General features: G+C 39.0%; 1 protein-coding gene across 11 annotated transcripts in view; it reads right to left on the bottom strand.

Annotated features, from left to right (window-relative positions):
- LOC127436881 (apoptotic protease-activating factor 1-like) overlaps positions 1-12,343 on the bottom strand; it is a 58,484-nt gene that overhangs the window by 32,876 nt on the left and 13,265 nt on the right. For 10 of the 11 annotated variants that reach the window (XR_007896471.1, XR_007896472.1, XR_007896473.1 and 7 more), the window contains 7 exons: positions 12,113-12,238; positions 11,866-11,985; positions 10,972-11,097; positions 7,728-7,853; positions 3,721-3,849; positions 3,302-3,427; positions 2,257-2,382 (listed from right to left, as the gene is read on the bottom strand). Coding sequence is in view for 6 of the 11 variants with exons in the window: in XM_051691354.1 (XP_051547314.1) it covers positions 2,257-2,382; positions 3,302-3,427; positions 3,721-3,849; positions 7,728-7,853; positions 10,972-11,097; positions 11,866-11,985; positions 12,113-12,238 (879 nt within the window). In the remaining 5 variants the exon portion in view is untranslated. Of the gene's footprint in view, positions 1-2,256; positions 2,383-3,301; positions 3,428-3,720; positions 3,850-7,727; positions 7,854-10,390; positions 10,429-10,971; positions 11,098-11,865; positions 11,986-12,112; positions 12,239-12,343 lie in introns of those variants that run through there. The other variant, XM_051691361.1, reaches the window with a different exon arrangement.

The raw sequence follows: 12,343 nt of genomic DNA, 5'->3' as shown, positions 1-12,343 counted from the left end.
CAGAGCTGTTATCTTGGCAAAGGGAGGTTGCACAAAGTACTGAATAAAAGGGTGCCAATAATTGTGCCACACATATATTTGACAAAAATATTTGTTTGCAATTGTTTGATATCCATTAGAGGATAGATTATTGTGAATATTTTGAATGAAAGATCAAAAGGATAAACAATAAAAACATTTTTCACAGCCTCCTTTGCTCATATTTACCAAGTGTGCCAATATTTTGGCTACAACTAATATACAGTTGTGCTCAAAAGTTTGCATACCCTGGCAGAAATTGTGAAATTTTGGCATTGATTTTGAAAATATGACTGATCATGTCTTTTATTTAAGGATAGTGATCATATGAAGCCATTTATTATCACATAGTTGTTTGGCTCCTTTTTAAATCATAATGATAACAGAAATCACCCAAATGGCCCTGATCAAAAGTTTACATACCCTTGAGTGTTTGGCCTTGTTACAGACACACAAGGTGTCACACACAGGTTTAAATGGCAATTAAAGGTTAATTTCCCACACCTGTGGCTTTTTAAATTGCAATTAGTGTCTGTGTATAAATAGTCAATGAGTTTGTTAATTCTCACGTGGATGCACTGAGCAGGCTAGATACTGAGCCATGGGGAGCAGAAAAGAACTGTCAAAAGACCTGCGTAACAAGGTAATGGAACTTTATAAAGATGGAAAAGGATATAAAAAGATATCCAAAGCCTTGAAAATACCAGTCAGTACTGTTCAATCACTTATTAAGAGTGGAAAATTCAGGGATCTCTTGATACCAAGCCAAGAAAGATTTCAGCCACAACTGCCAGAAGAATTGTTCGGGATACAAAGAAAAACCCACAGGTAACCACAGGAGAAATACAGGCTGCTCTGGAAAAAGACGGTGTGGTTGTTCCAAGGAGCACAATATGATGATACTTAAACAGCTGCATGGTCGAGTTGCCAGAAAGAAGCCTTTACTGCGCCAATGCCACAAAAAAAGCCCGGTTACAATATGCCCGACAACACCTTGACACGCCTCACAGTTTCTGGTACACTGTAATTTGGAGTGACGAGACCAAAATAGAGGTTTATGGTCACAACCATAAGCGCTATGTTTGGAGAGGGGTCAACAAGGCCTATAGTGAAAAGAATACCATCCCCACTGTGAAGCATGGTGGTGGCTCACTGATGTTTTGGGAGCTCTAAAGGCACAGGGAATCTTGTGAAAATTGATGGCAAGATGAATGCAGCATGTTATCAGAAAATACTGCCAGACAATTTGCATTCTTCTGCACGAAAGCTGCGCATGGGACGCTCTTGGACTTTCCAGCACGACAATGACCCTAAGCACAAGGCCAAGTTGACCATCCAGTGGTTACAGCAGAAAAAGGTGAAGGTTCTGGAGTGGCCATCACAGTCTCCTTACTTTAATATCATGAAGCCACTCTGGGGAGATCTCAAACGTGCGGTTCATGCAAGACGACCAAAGACTTTGCATGACCTGGAGGCATTTTGCCAAGACGAATGGGCAGCTATACCACCTGCAAGAATTTGGGGCCTCATAGACAACTATTACAAAAGACTGCACGCTGTCATCGATGCTAAAGGGGGCAATACACAGTATTAAGAACTAGGGGTATGCAGACTTTTGAACAGGGGTCATTTCATTTTTTTCTTTGTTGCCATGTTTTGTTTAAGAAATAAAAGAAATGTGTTTTGCCTGCTCACTCATGTTTTCTCCAATTCTCCAAGGGTATGCAAACTTTTGAGCACAACTGTATATACATACATATACACACACACACACACACACACACACACACACACACAGGCGGCCAAAAATTTGGAATAATGTTGGGAATACAGATTTTGCTCTTATGGAAAGAAATTGGTACTTATATTCATGATAAAAATATTAGTGTTTTCCACCCTCATTTTGACCCTCTGTCAGAAACACTCAGTTTTGGTGCTGCTTCTCCTTTAAGATTTGACAGTAAATGCCCACTGTTTTGATTAGCCATTAATGTGTTGTTGTGGTGGCGGTCAGATGCAAATATCTACCACAGTGACATCACGATGTGGAGGAAGTAGAGAATGAGTCGTTATGGCAGCTTGGTTTCAACAAATGCTCATCTTGCAGTAGGAGGAAGTTTTGAGTTCTGAAACTTACAGTATGTTTTTATAGTACAATGACCTCTTATATGTCAAAAGATCAAGGAAAATTTGATTCTTCATGCCATGCCCCCTTAAATTCCTTGTGTCTCTGTTTACCCTGATTTCTCCATTGTCATCGCCCGTTGCAAGCCGTTTGTTGTCCCAAGAAAAACAGCAGCTACGGACGCAGTCTTTGTGTCCCTTCAGCAAAAACAGCATTTCCCATGAGGCAGTGCTCCACACCTGAGTGAACAAAATAGGTAGTTAAAGGCCATTTTACAGCACAAACTGAACAAGAGCAAATGGCAAATAGAGAGTGTGTTTCAGTTTGGTGTCATTCTCTACTGTAAGGCTATCACTGTTGAACAAGTTCGTCCCATTCACTGACATTCAGTTCAAAACTTTTATAATTTTAGTCAAAAATCAGGCATTAATTGAAGCAGGTCCATTAGGCATGACTGATTTTTTTAATCAGCTCTCAAAATTCAATTCTCCCTCTCTGTTGGTCAGTAGGATGTTCTGGTGGACAGACGTGTACAAGGCGTCTCATTAGAAAGCTCTTCTTGGTTGAGGCAACGTCATATGGAGTGAGAGATCTTCACCTCATTATGCTCTCAAATGCACAGGCTCGAGTTTGACCTCTGATACCACACAGAGGACACAATGAGTGTATGTGTGTATCTGTGGGAGGCCAGAACAAAGGCCCACTGAGTTAATTAGGCAGTGTTTGGCAGTACATGGCGTCATTAATGAGAGCACTCCAAGATCCGTAAAGATACTCCAGATCATATGCACAAGTCCCTTGTGACATATCAACACACTCAATGCTCTCACACAGACTCACACCTAGAGTAAACACAAACATTCACTGTAACAGGAGCAGGTGTTAGCACAGTTAGAGCCCAGATCTAAACACAGGGAGAGGTCACTGAGACAATCGACCTCTGTCCCCATTAAAGCTCTCACTTCAATCTCCTGCTTTTGGAACGTCCTTTCATTTGACATTGATCTGATGTAGTAATCTGTCACAGGGTTATTATAGATTTGGATTTTTAATTTAGTTTTATTTCTATTCTATACTCAATTTGTCATTTCAATTAAGTTCACACTTTGTCTGTTAGTTTTAATTTAGATTTCATTTTGTATCTTCTCTTTCTCTGACCTTTGAAGTCCTATCGGCTGAGGCGGTGGCAAAGAGCCGTCCATCAGAAGATGTGTCACATGACAGGACAGCTCCATTATGACATGCCAGGTCCTGCAGCCTCTGTCCACTGTTTAGATCCCAAATCTGCAACAGTCAGAAAACAAACCCACCTTATAATTATTTGCTGAACAAGAAGTGCCACAATTTGAAACATTCTGTTACACAGAACCCCTGACTAAAACAATTCATGCTGGAAAATATCTACTGCCATTAATCTCTTGATCGACAAACTCTGGCATGATAACAGTGTTCTTTACTGAACGCTTCCGTAGAACAGAGCTAAATTATGTTTTTACGCCATCCTTCTAATTATGCATTACACATTTAAGCTTCTTTTACAGGCAACAGCTAGAAATGAAAACAGAGGCTGTCATTACCTTAACAGTGCCATCAAACGACCAAGAGAGCAGATGAGGAGAGGAAGAGGAGTTCAACAGGTGGAATTTTCTGACCGGTTCCATATGACCCTCCAGCACCAAATACTCACCTGTCCTCCATTTCCACAACTGCAGAGGGAGACAGAGAGCATTCAACATCCATCTACTAAAACGTTACGTAAGGGATAATGTACGGTCAGCTTCAAGTCGGGGTCCTGATCAACTTGTCTGGGTTTATTTTGTGAAAATCACTTAATCATCATTACCCAGACTAATACAAGGCTACTTGCCAAATAAATAAATAAACATTTATAAACACAATATAGAATACATAATGTGTATCCTATAGTGTGTACTGTATACTGTAAATTGTATATTATTATTTGTATATTGTGTTGTAATTATGTGTATATTAGATATGTAAACTGTGTTGTGTAAATCTTATGTTTATTGTAAATTGGTATATGTCTCATCACTGTCACGGGTGCAGTTCCGAGCAACATAGCAGTCAAGACTTTCACCCACTGTTGCACTTGTGTATATGGTTGTGTGACAGTAAAAGTGATTTGATTGATTTGATGAGACATTGATTTGAGTTTAAATTATTTTATTATCTTACTTGTAGAGATCGCACAGTGATCCAAGAAGTAGGAAAGATGACTTGCGATACCCGGATGAGAATTCTGATATGTCTTAATCCCCAGATTTGCGGTTGTTCCTCAGGAATATCAGACTACTAGATGGCGCCATTGAACAGTCAGAATCGAGTATTTCAGGGACCCATGTAATAAGAAAATATATTGTGCCGGTACATACATTTCATGATCCAAAAGTCCAAGTAGCCAAACCTTATAAGGGGTCTACAGACATAAAAGGCCTCCATGGATGTTTGTTTGTGATTTGACATGCCAGCTTTCATGGCTAATTTTTATTAAATTAAAACCAGGTTAAAAGTTTATAAAAGGTATAGTGATTAAAAACCTATAAGGTTTAGAATCTATTTTTGATAAACACTCCATAACTGAAACTGATCTGACTAGATAAATCTTTTCAAAAGTGTCACGTTCATGAATATTACAATCCTTTATTTTAGTTTTGGATGCACCTGGAATGCCTTTGGAAGTTTCTAATTTTAATGTGCATGCAGCTGTTCACAACAATCAATTACTAAACTGTTTTCTCACGCTTGCTCTGCTGAACTACAGGAGCTTGTCATCAATGACAAAACAACTCTGTAAGCCCTGTAAAAAACCAGTGTCTCAAACTTCCCAAATTGAGAGAACAGCTGCAGCAAAAGTTTTGTGCACTGATGGAGTGATTATTAAATTACAACGGCAAATCACTTGACAACAGTCCCTCAATTCTCCTCACAGCCAGCCAAAAACAATTAAAAAGGTATACAATAATAATAATAATAATAATAATAATAATAATAATAATAATAAGATAAAATAGCTAGGCATGACATGACAACTTACTATGATTTTAATAATAAAAATATGTTTACTGCCCTGAATTAAAAATGCTGTGCGACAAAATTAGAGCCAATCAGAACATACAGTGAATTCAGAAAATATTCAGACCCATTCATATTTTTCACATTTTATGTTGCAGCCTTGTGCTAAAATGCTTTAAATTATTTTTTTCACATCAATCTACACTCCATACCCCAAAAGTAAAAAGTATCCTCAAGTCTTTTTGGGTATGATGCGACAAGCTTTGCACACCTGGATTTGGGGATTTTCTGCCATTCTTCTCTGCAGATCCTCTCAAGCTCTGTCAGGTTGGATGGGGACTGTCGGTGGACAGCCAAGTCTCTCCAGAGATGTTCGATTGGGTTCAAGTCCAGGCTCTGACTGGGCCACTCAAGGACATTCACAGAGCTGTCGCTAAGCCACTCTTGCGTCGTCTTGGCTGTGTGCTTAGGGTCATTGTCCTGTTGGATGGTGAACCTTTGGCCCAGTCTGGGGTCCTGAGTGCTCTGGACCAGGTTTTCATTAAGGATATGTCTGTATTTTGCTGCGTTCAGATTTCATTCAACCCTGCCCCCGAGTCCCTGCCGCTGAAAAACACCCCCACAGCTTGATGCTACCACCACGCTTCACCGTTGGGATGGTATTGCGCAAGTGATGAGCGGTGCCTGGTTTCCAGACATGACGCTTGGAATAGACCTTTTTCACACTCCAAGTTTTGGAACGTGGAAGTAAACGATTGCAAAGTAAACTTTGACAGCGGTGAATGGGAGACCACAGCAAATATTATTTTCACTTACCCATTTGCTCCAAGAGTAAAAGAAAAAATCCACTATTACATTTGAATGACTTTCCAGTAGGAAAAAAAAAAAAGAGCAGTGGATTAAGACAGTCAGATGGGAGAAGATGCCAAATTTACTGTCACTCTCTCAGCAGCTGTAATCGAAACCCCCTCGAAGCTGTGGGAATTTATTTATTTATTTTTTTTTACTAATTCCAGGGTAACATAACACAAAGCATAATGTTATAAACTTACACTCAATATTTAAAAAAAATCATATAAAAAAGTTTGCTAAATTTACGCTGCTAAATAAGGCAGAAACGCGTCATCACAGTCTGTGACTATTGAGGCCAAACAGTTCAATCTTCGTTTCTTCAGATCAGAGAATCTTGTTTCTCACTGTCTGAGAGTTCTTTAGGTGCTTTTTTGTGTCTTGCACTGAGGAGAGGCTTCCGTCTGGCCACTCTACCATAAAGCCCAGATCGGTGGAGTGTTGTAGTGATGGTCGTCTTTCTACAAGTTTCTCCCATCTCCACATATGATCTCTGGAGCTCAACCAGAGTGACCATCAGGTTCGTGGTCTCCTCTCTTACCAAGGCACTTCTTCCCAATTGCTCAGTTTGGCCAGGCAGCCAGCTCAAGAAGAGTCCTGGTTGTTCCAAACTTCTTCCATTTAAGAATTATGGAGGCTACTGTGCTCTTGGGAACCTTCAATGCAGCCAAATTTTTTATATTTTTTTTTGCCTTCCCCAGATCTGTGCCACAGGAGGACTCCAATCAAAGTGTAGAAACATCTCAAAGATGATCCAAAGAAATGAGATGCACCTGAGCTAAATTTCAAGTGTCATAGCAAAGGGTCTAAATACTTAAGTCAATGTGATATTTCCATTTTTTCTTTTTAATACATTTGCAAAGTTATCAAAAATCTTTTCTTTTTTTTTAATGAAGGGGTCTGGATACTTTCAGAATGCACTGTATAAGATATAATGGTGCATTTAAGTCATGTTGGAGTGATTGTATTTACAAGTTCATCACACATGAATGCCACCACCAAATTGGAATTACCGGTGGGAAATTCTGGATTTTCTTTAAGGCCAAACTTTCCTACTTGGGGGTGTCAATTTGAGAAACTTTACAGAACAAATTGATATTGATCACAATAAATTGTGAATGTTGATGGTACAACTGACTTGGTATGGATTTTGCATACTGTTGATGAAGAACAGCGATAATTTTGCTAATCTTGGAAAACACAACTCATTTAGTTGGTTTATGAAGACACAGGTCCATGATACAAAAGATAGAAAAATATGAAATTGCCCAACGCATCCATTGTTTCCGACCAAACCCTAACCCTAATGCACATCACACTGTTTATCTAACTTCCAGTTTATCTAACATAACCAGCTATGTGGAGATGGATTTTAAACCCATAAAATTATAAATGTAGGCAGAGCTACCTAGCACAACACTACAAAACAATTATGCTTAGCACGTTGTGGCTGACTAGGACACAATTAAAGGTTCAATCTTGCTTCTAATTTTATAAACAAGTATAGTTAATTATAACATTCAAGATGTGTGCACTACACTAAAAACTTAATATAAACAGTATTATCAAAGTTGAACAGAATGTTTTTAAATGTAGTCACTGCTTTGAATGACTTGAGGCAAACATGTTTAACAGTCTAAATCATGTACTTTTCTCTCATCTCCATGGTGCTAAGAAACAGGTGCTGATGCAGGTGAATTACCCGAATAGTGGAATCCTCTGAGGATGTGATGAGGGTCTGACCATCATCAGTGAACTGACAGTGGTGAACTGTTCTAGTGTGACCCGAGAGCTCCGCTAGACAGTTTCCAGACGGAACCTCTATCACCTGCAGAGCGAGAGAGAGAGAGAGAGAGAGAGAGAGAGAGAGAGAAGAGGGGGGGGGGGGGGAGGTGAGATTCAACAGCACGACAAAGAAACAAAAGAACATTTAAATAACAGTGATACAGCTCAATTTGAAGGAAGAACAGAAAAAGAAAATTCAAACACCAAACAACAACAACAAAATATATTCTGTATTTAGAGATGACCAAAAAAATTAACAGAAGAGAGAGACAAAGGACACAGTGAGAGAGAAAAAAATTTGAGATACACTTGACTTTGCAAATCACATACTCTGAATAAGATTAATCAGGCCTGCCTGACAGATCAGGTCAGGAAGCTTCAGAGAGAGATTAATTAACAAGCCTTTTTTTCCGATAATGAACACAATATCTATAAAACTACAGATATTAGCACCCTGCACTGACCTCAAATTAACCTACAGATATCGGCCTGAACCTCTCATTACACTCATCTAAAGCTACAATCTCAGAATTCATCAGCTAATACATCCATATTCCTCCTCCTTTCTTATGTAAATGTGTTTTTAAAGGCTGTTTACAAGAGCTGCTTTAAAGATGAGTTCTTCCCCTCCCCTTTAACAGTGTCCCCCTCAGGAAGGCAGGACTGACTACGGCCCCTCTCTGTTGCATCTAAAGCTTCAAAACGCAAACTTCAAAAGCTTCTTGGGGCAATGGGAGCATGTGCTGTGTTTTTGGAGAGTAATTTAGAGGTATGTTTGTGGGCTTCAGATTCTGGGCTGGTGTTCTGAAGTTGTGTGAGCTTCATGAAGCAGCATCGAGTGCTGTGTAATGCAGATTCAGAGCTCATGACTGACATGTGTGAGTGTACAGAATATGCATATAATGATGTCAGCGTTGAAGTCTTCATAGTACATTTTTGATACCCAGTATTGATATTTAAACTGACGTTCAATCCATGTGTTTTCTGGGCAAATTTGGATCAAAAGAACACTATTAATTTAATATCTTTGATCTTATTTGTGTAAAGGGTTGCAAACACTGACAGCAATTTACAGCATCAAAGCAACCAGAAGTCATTTAATTTTACAAAGCAATGATTTGAAGCTAAATAATTGACAGTGACCATTTACGATGCAATGTGGGCGTGTCCAGTGACGAGACAAATGACTTTATGTTTAACTTTATGCAAATGAGCAGTGATGTGATGCAGCAACAGTCAACAGAAGTGAAGACATTGTTCTACATCATTTGTCTCTACCCACATACTGCAGTATACAAGGGGATAGTAATAAAAAAAAAAAAATGGTGTGGAAAAACGTCAAAAATTGTGGCCATTCTGAAAGTCTGATTTACATATTGATTTATTAGAATGAATAAATCATGGCTAACTGCTAAGAGTGCATTTCTACAAGGCAATCGGTAACACACTTACCGCTTACCATACCTACACTGTACCTGTCTCTAGCCCTAATGCCAGCACAAAATCACACTGCAAGTTCAACAGCTGCAGGGTTCTCAAGCCAATGTTCTTCAGAAACTGTCTAACATTCACTCTTCTTGTCTGTGCGTGCACAGACACACACACACACACACACGCACACACATTCACACACAGAACAGATGTTGCTTATTCCAGCTGTCTTTTTTGTTGTCATTACACTAACAGCAGGCTCTGCTTGAGGGAAGAAAAAAAAAACATGTAAGAAATGTACCATTACTGACATACTGCCTTCACATTAAGTCTAGCTTTGGTTGTCCAGCTATTGGTTATTATATAGCTTGCCATGTCTTGCACAGTTGTAGAACTAGATATGGCGCTACTTTACCCACTCACAAAGTGCATGGATAAAAACAACGACTAAAATGAATAACATTAACCAACGTGTTTCGGCATGAAGGCCTTCATCAGGGTTAAGATAAAAATACACAACATTCTCATTTAAAACAACTCTGGCCAATGAAAGTAACTTAATAATTAGCAGGGATTCAATTCCAGAGTCCAATACGATTGGTTGTTTAAGTTACTTTCATTTTCAGAGTTTTTTAAATGAGAATTTCGTGTATTTTTATCTTAACCCTGATGAAGGCCTACGTGCCGAAATGCGTTGGTTAATGTTATTCATTTCAAGTCTAGTAAAGGCTTTCACTGCAAGTGTTGATGGACTCCTCTGTGCCATTCATGTCTTGCACAGTGCCATAACGATTTTCCGCCCTCTGGTGTTTAATAATGGAAACTGTATTACTGGAGATGTGAAGCCTTCAATGCAGATTACAAAAACACAGTACTAGAATCTGTAGAAAGTCGCATAATTTCATGCTTGCATTCTGATATTAATTTGTAAACTGCAATTCACACTGTTAGAAATGTAAAGGAAACATCAGGAATGTTTAACGCAATGTTCCATGTTCAAAACAATTGAAGCTCTGTTACCACTGACAATCATTTTGACTATACCCTTGGTTTGTGAAAACAAAAATCCCATTTATATTGATGTAAATACAATACAATAAGTTACAATGAAAGAAGGAACATTCCTTTAAAGTGTTTTATTCAATTTACCTTAGATTCATTTAACTGCTCTTGTCCAAATCGCTCTCCTGAAGACAAACAATCCCAGAGAGAAAGAAAGGAGCAATCTAAATAAATAGATGTTGGTTGGCAGTAAAGGGGTGTAATAAATAGAAAAGGATGGACGTGAAGCTCAGGTGGGGCCTGCCGTACACACACACTTTTATTGCATCAGTCAGCCGTTACCTCTGGGCTTTCCCACTGTCCCTAACATATCAGTCACATCTATTGCACTACAGGACTGACTCTACAAGTTTTTACAACACATGAGGACAATACTCGCCTCCAGCACTCTGACAATCAGAGAGAGAAAGAGAGAGAGTGAGAGAGAGAAAGATGGATAGATGGCATGGTACAAGGGAAGAGTGAGATTAGAGGGTTGTGTGCTCTTGACAGCCGTGGTAAATCTCAATGGCAGAGGAGAGTAAAAACATCCGCAAGCAACCTGCTGGATATTTTTACTCAAGAGTGCTTTGCATGCCCAAACCAGCCAAATAGTCTCAGCCAACACCCTAATGAAACTGAAATACTATTAGGATAAGACAGATGACTGTACAGCTGTGAGCTGATACCTGTGCGCTTCCATTCTCAGCCCCTAGGGCCACAAGAGGAGCATGTTTGCAGATGCACGTACAGCGGATCCTAGATGGAAATTCCTCACTCTCGAACAAAATAGCACCTGCAGATCCGGTCCGTACCTGATGGCCAACAACACAACACATTCTTAGAACAACACATACTAAACACAACAGGAATGTGCAAAACCACTATTTTCAAAATCAACAAGTAGAATAAATGGGTCTTTGTGATCTTAAAAGTGATTTTTTTGCCAATTGCTAAACTATTAAACAGAAAGAAATATTAATAGTAACATAGAATATTTGAAAAATGTGTTTAAAATGACTCATATGCCCTATGCTAAATCTACACTGCTAGGTGTCAGTGCAAAAACCATGAATATTATGGAGTGCAACCTCGAGGAAGCCCTGTATATTAGCATTCAAAAACAGCAAAACGGAATGCAACGGAACAGGACAAAATGCAGTCTTGAGACACATTTTTAAAAGTTGAATTATTTTTACTTGAAATGCCATTTTATAAACAACACTCATGGTGAGAAAATGAAAAAAAGAGCAAGAAGTGACACAATGGCTGAATGTGTTTAGCTGTAGCGGAGGAGCTTTAAAGGAGGAATTTAAAGACAAAACTTTTTTAAGAGGGTTTTACCATGCAAAGTGTTTAACATCTAAAATCGCATCTGCTAAAAATATAAAAACTAAAAAAAAATCTAGATAAAATAGTCAACCTGAGTAATCGATTAATCAACCATAGTGACCCATCGCTAAACTACAACAGTACATGATACACAGAAGAAAAAAGACAAAATGTAAAGACTGAAACCAAAACACCCCTACACGCCCTTTAGAGAGATCTAACACAGTATGCAGGTGTCCGGTGGGCAGTACCTGTAATCGGTTTCTGCTGTCAGCTGCCACTATTGTAACATCATTCTGGGAGAACAGAACATCAGAGTCCCTCTTCAGAGCCACAGCAGAGGAAGTGTGAACACTGTCTGTCTCCCACATCTAAACACAGGTGGGAACATGTTATGTGACAACAGGTCAATTTTATGTAGAGAATAACAGCAAAAATCCTTACTTATGGCAGTACACTTGCTAAAGTAGAGGAACAGAGGGATCAGAACTATATTACCCTGATGGTCTGATCATCAGAGGAAGACAGGAGAAGTGAACCATCAGGAGAGAACTGTACACAGTGAACCCAGCTCAGGTGACCGTTGCATTCAGCTTTCTTCTTACTGGTCTCAAAATTCCACAGCTGAAAACCAAAGACTTTGGTTAGTACCACATAAAAAAAAAAAAAGAGATGAGTAAATATGATAATCAAACAGTTTTAAAATGATGTACCGTACACACACTTGAG

This window comes from Myxocyprinus asiaticus, chromosome 47 (genome assembly GCF_019703515.2).
Source record: "Myxocyprinus asiaticus isolate MX2 ecotype Aquarium Trade chromosome 47, UBuf_Myxa_2, whole genome shotgun sequence".
NCBI classification, from domain to species: domain Eukaryota; kingdom Metazoa; phylum Chordata; class Actinopteri; order Cypriniformes; family Catostomidae; genus Myxocyprinus; species Myxocyprinus asiaticus.
The sequence above is the reverse complement of the archived record's forward strand: the minus strand, read 5'-3'. Positions and strand labels throughout refer to the sequence as shown.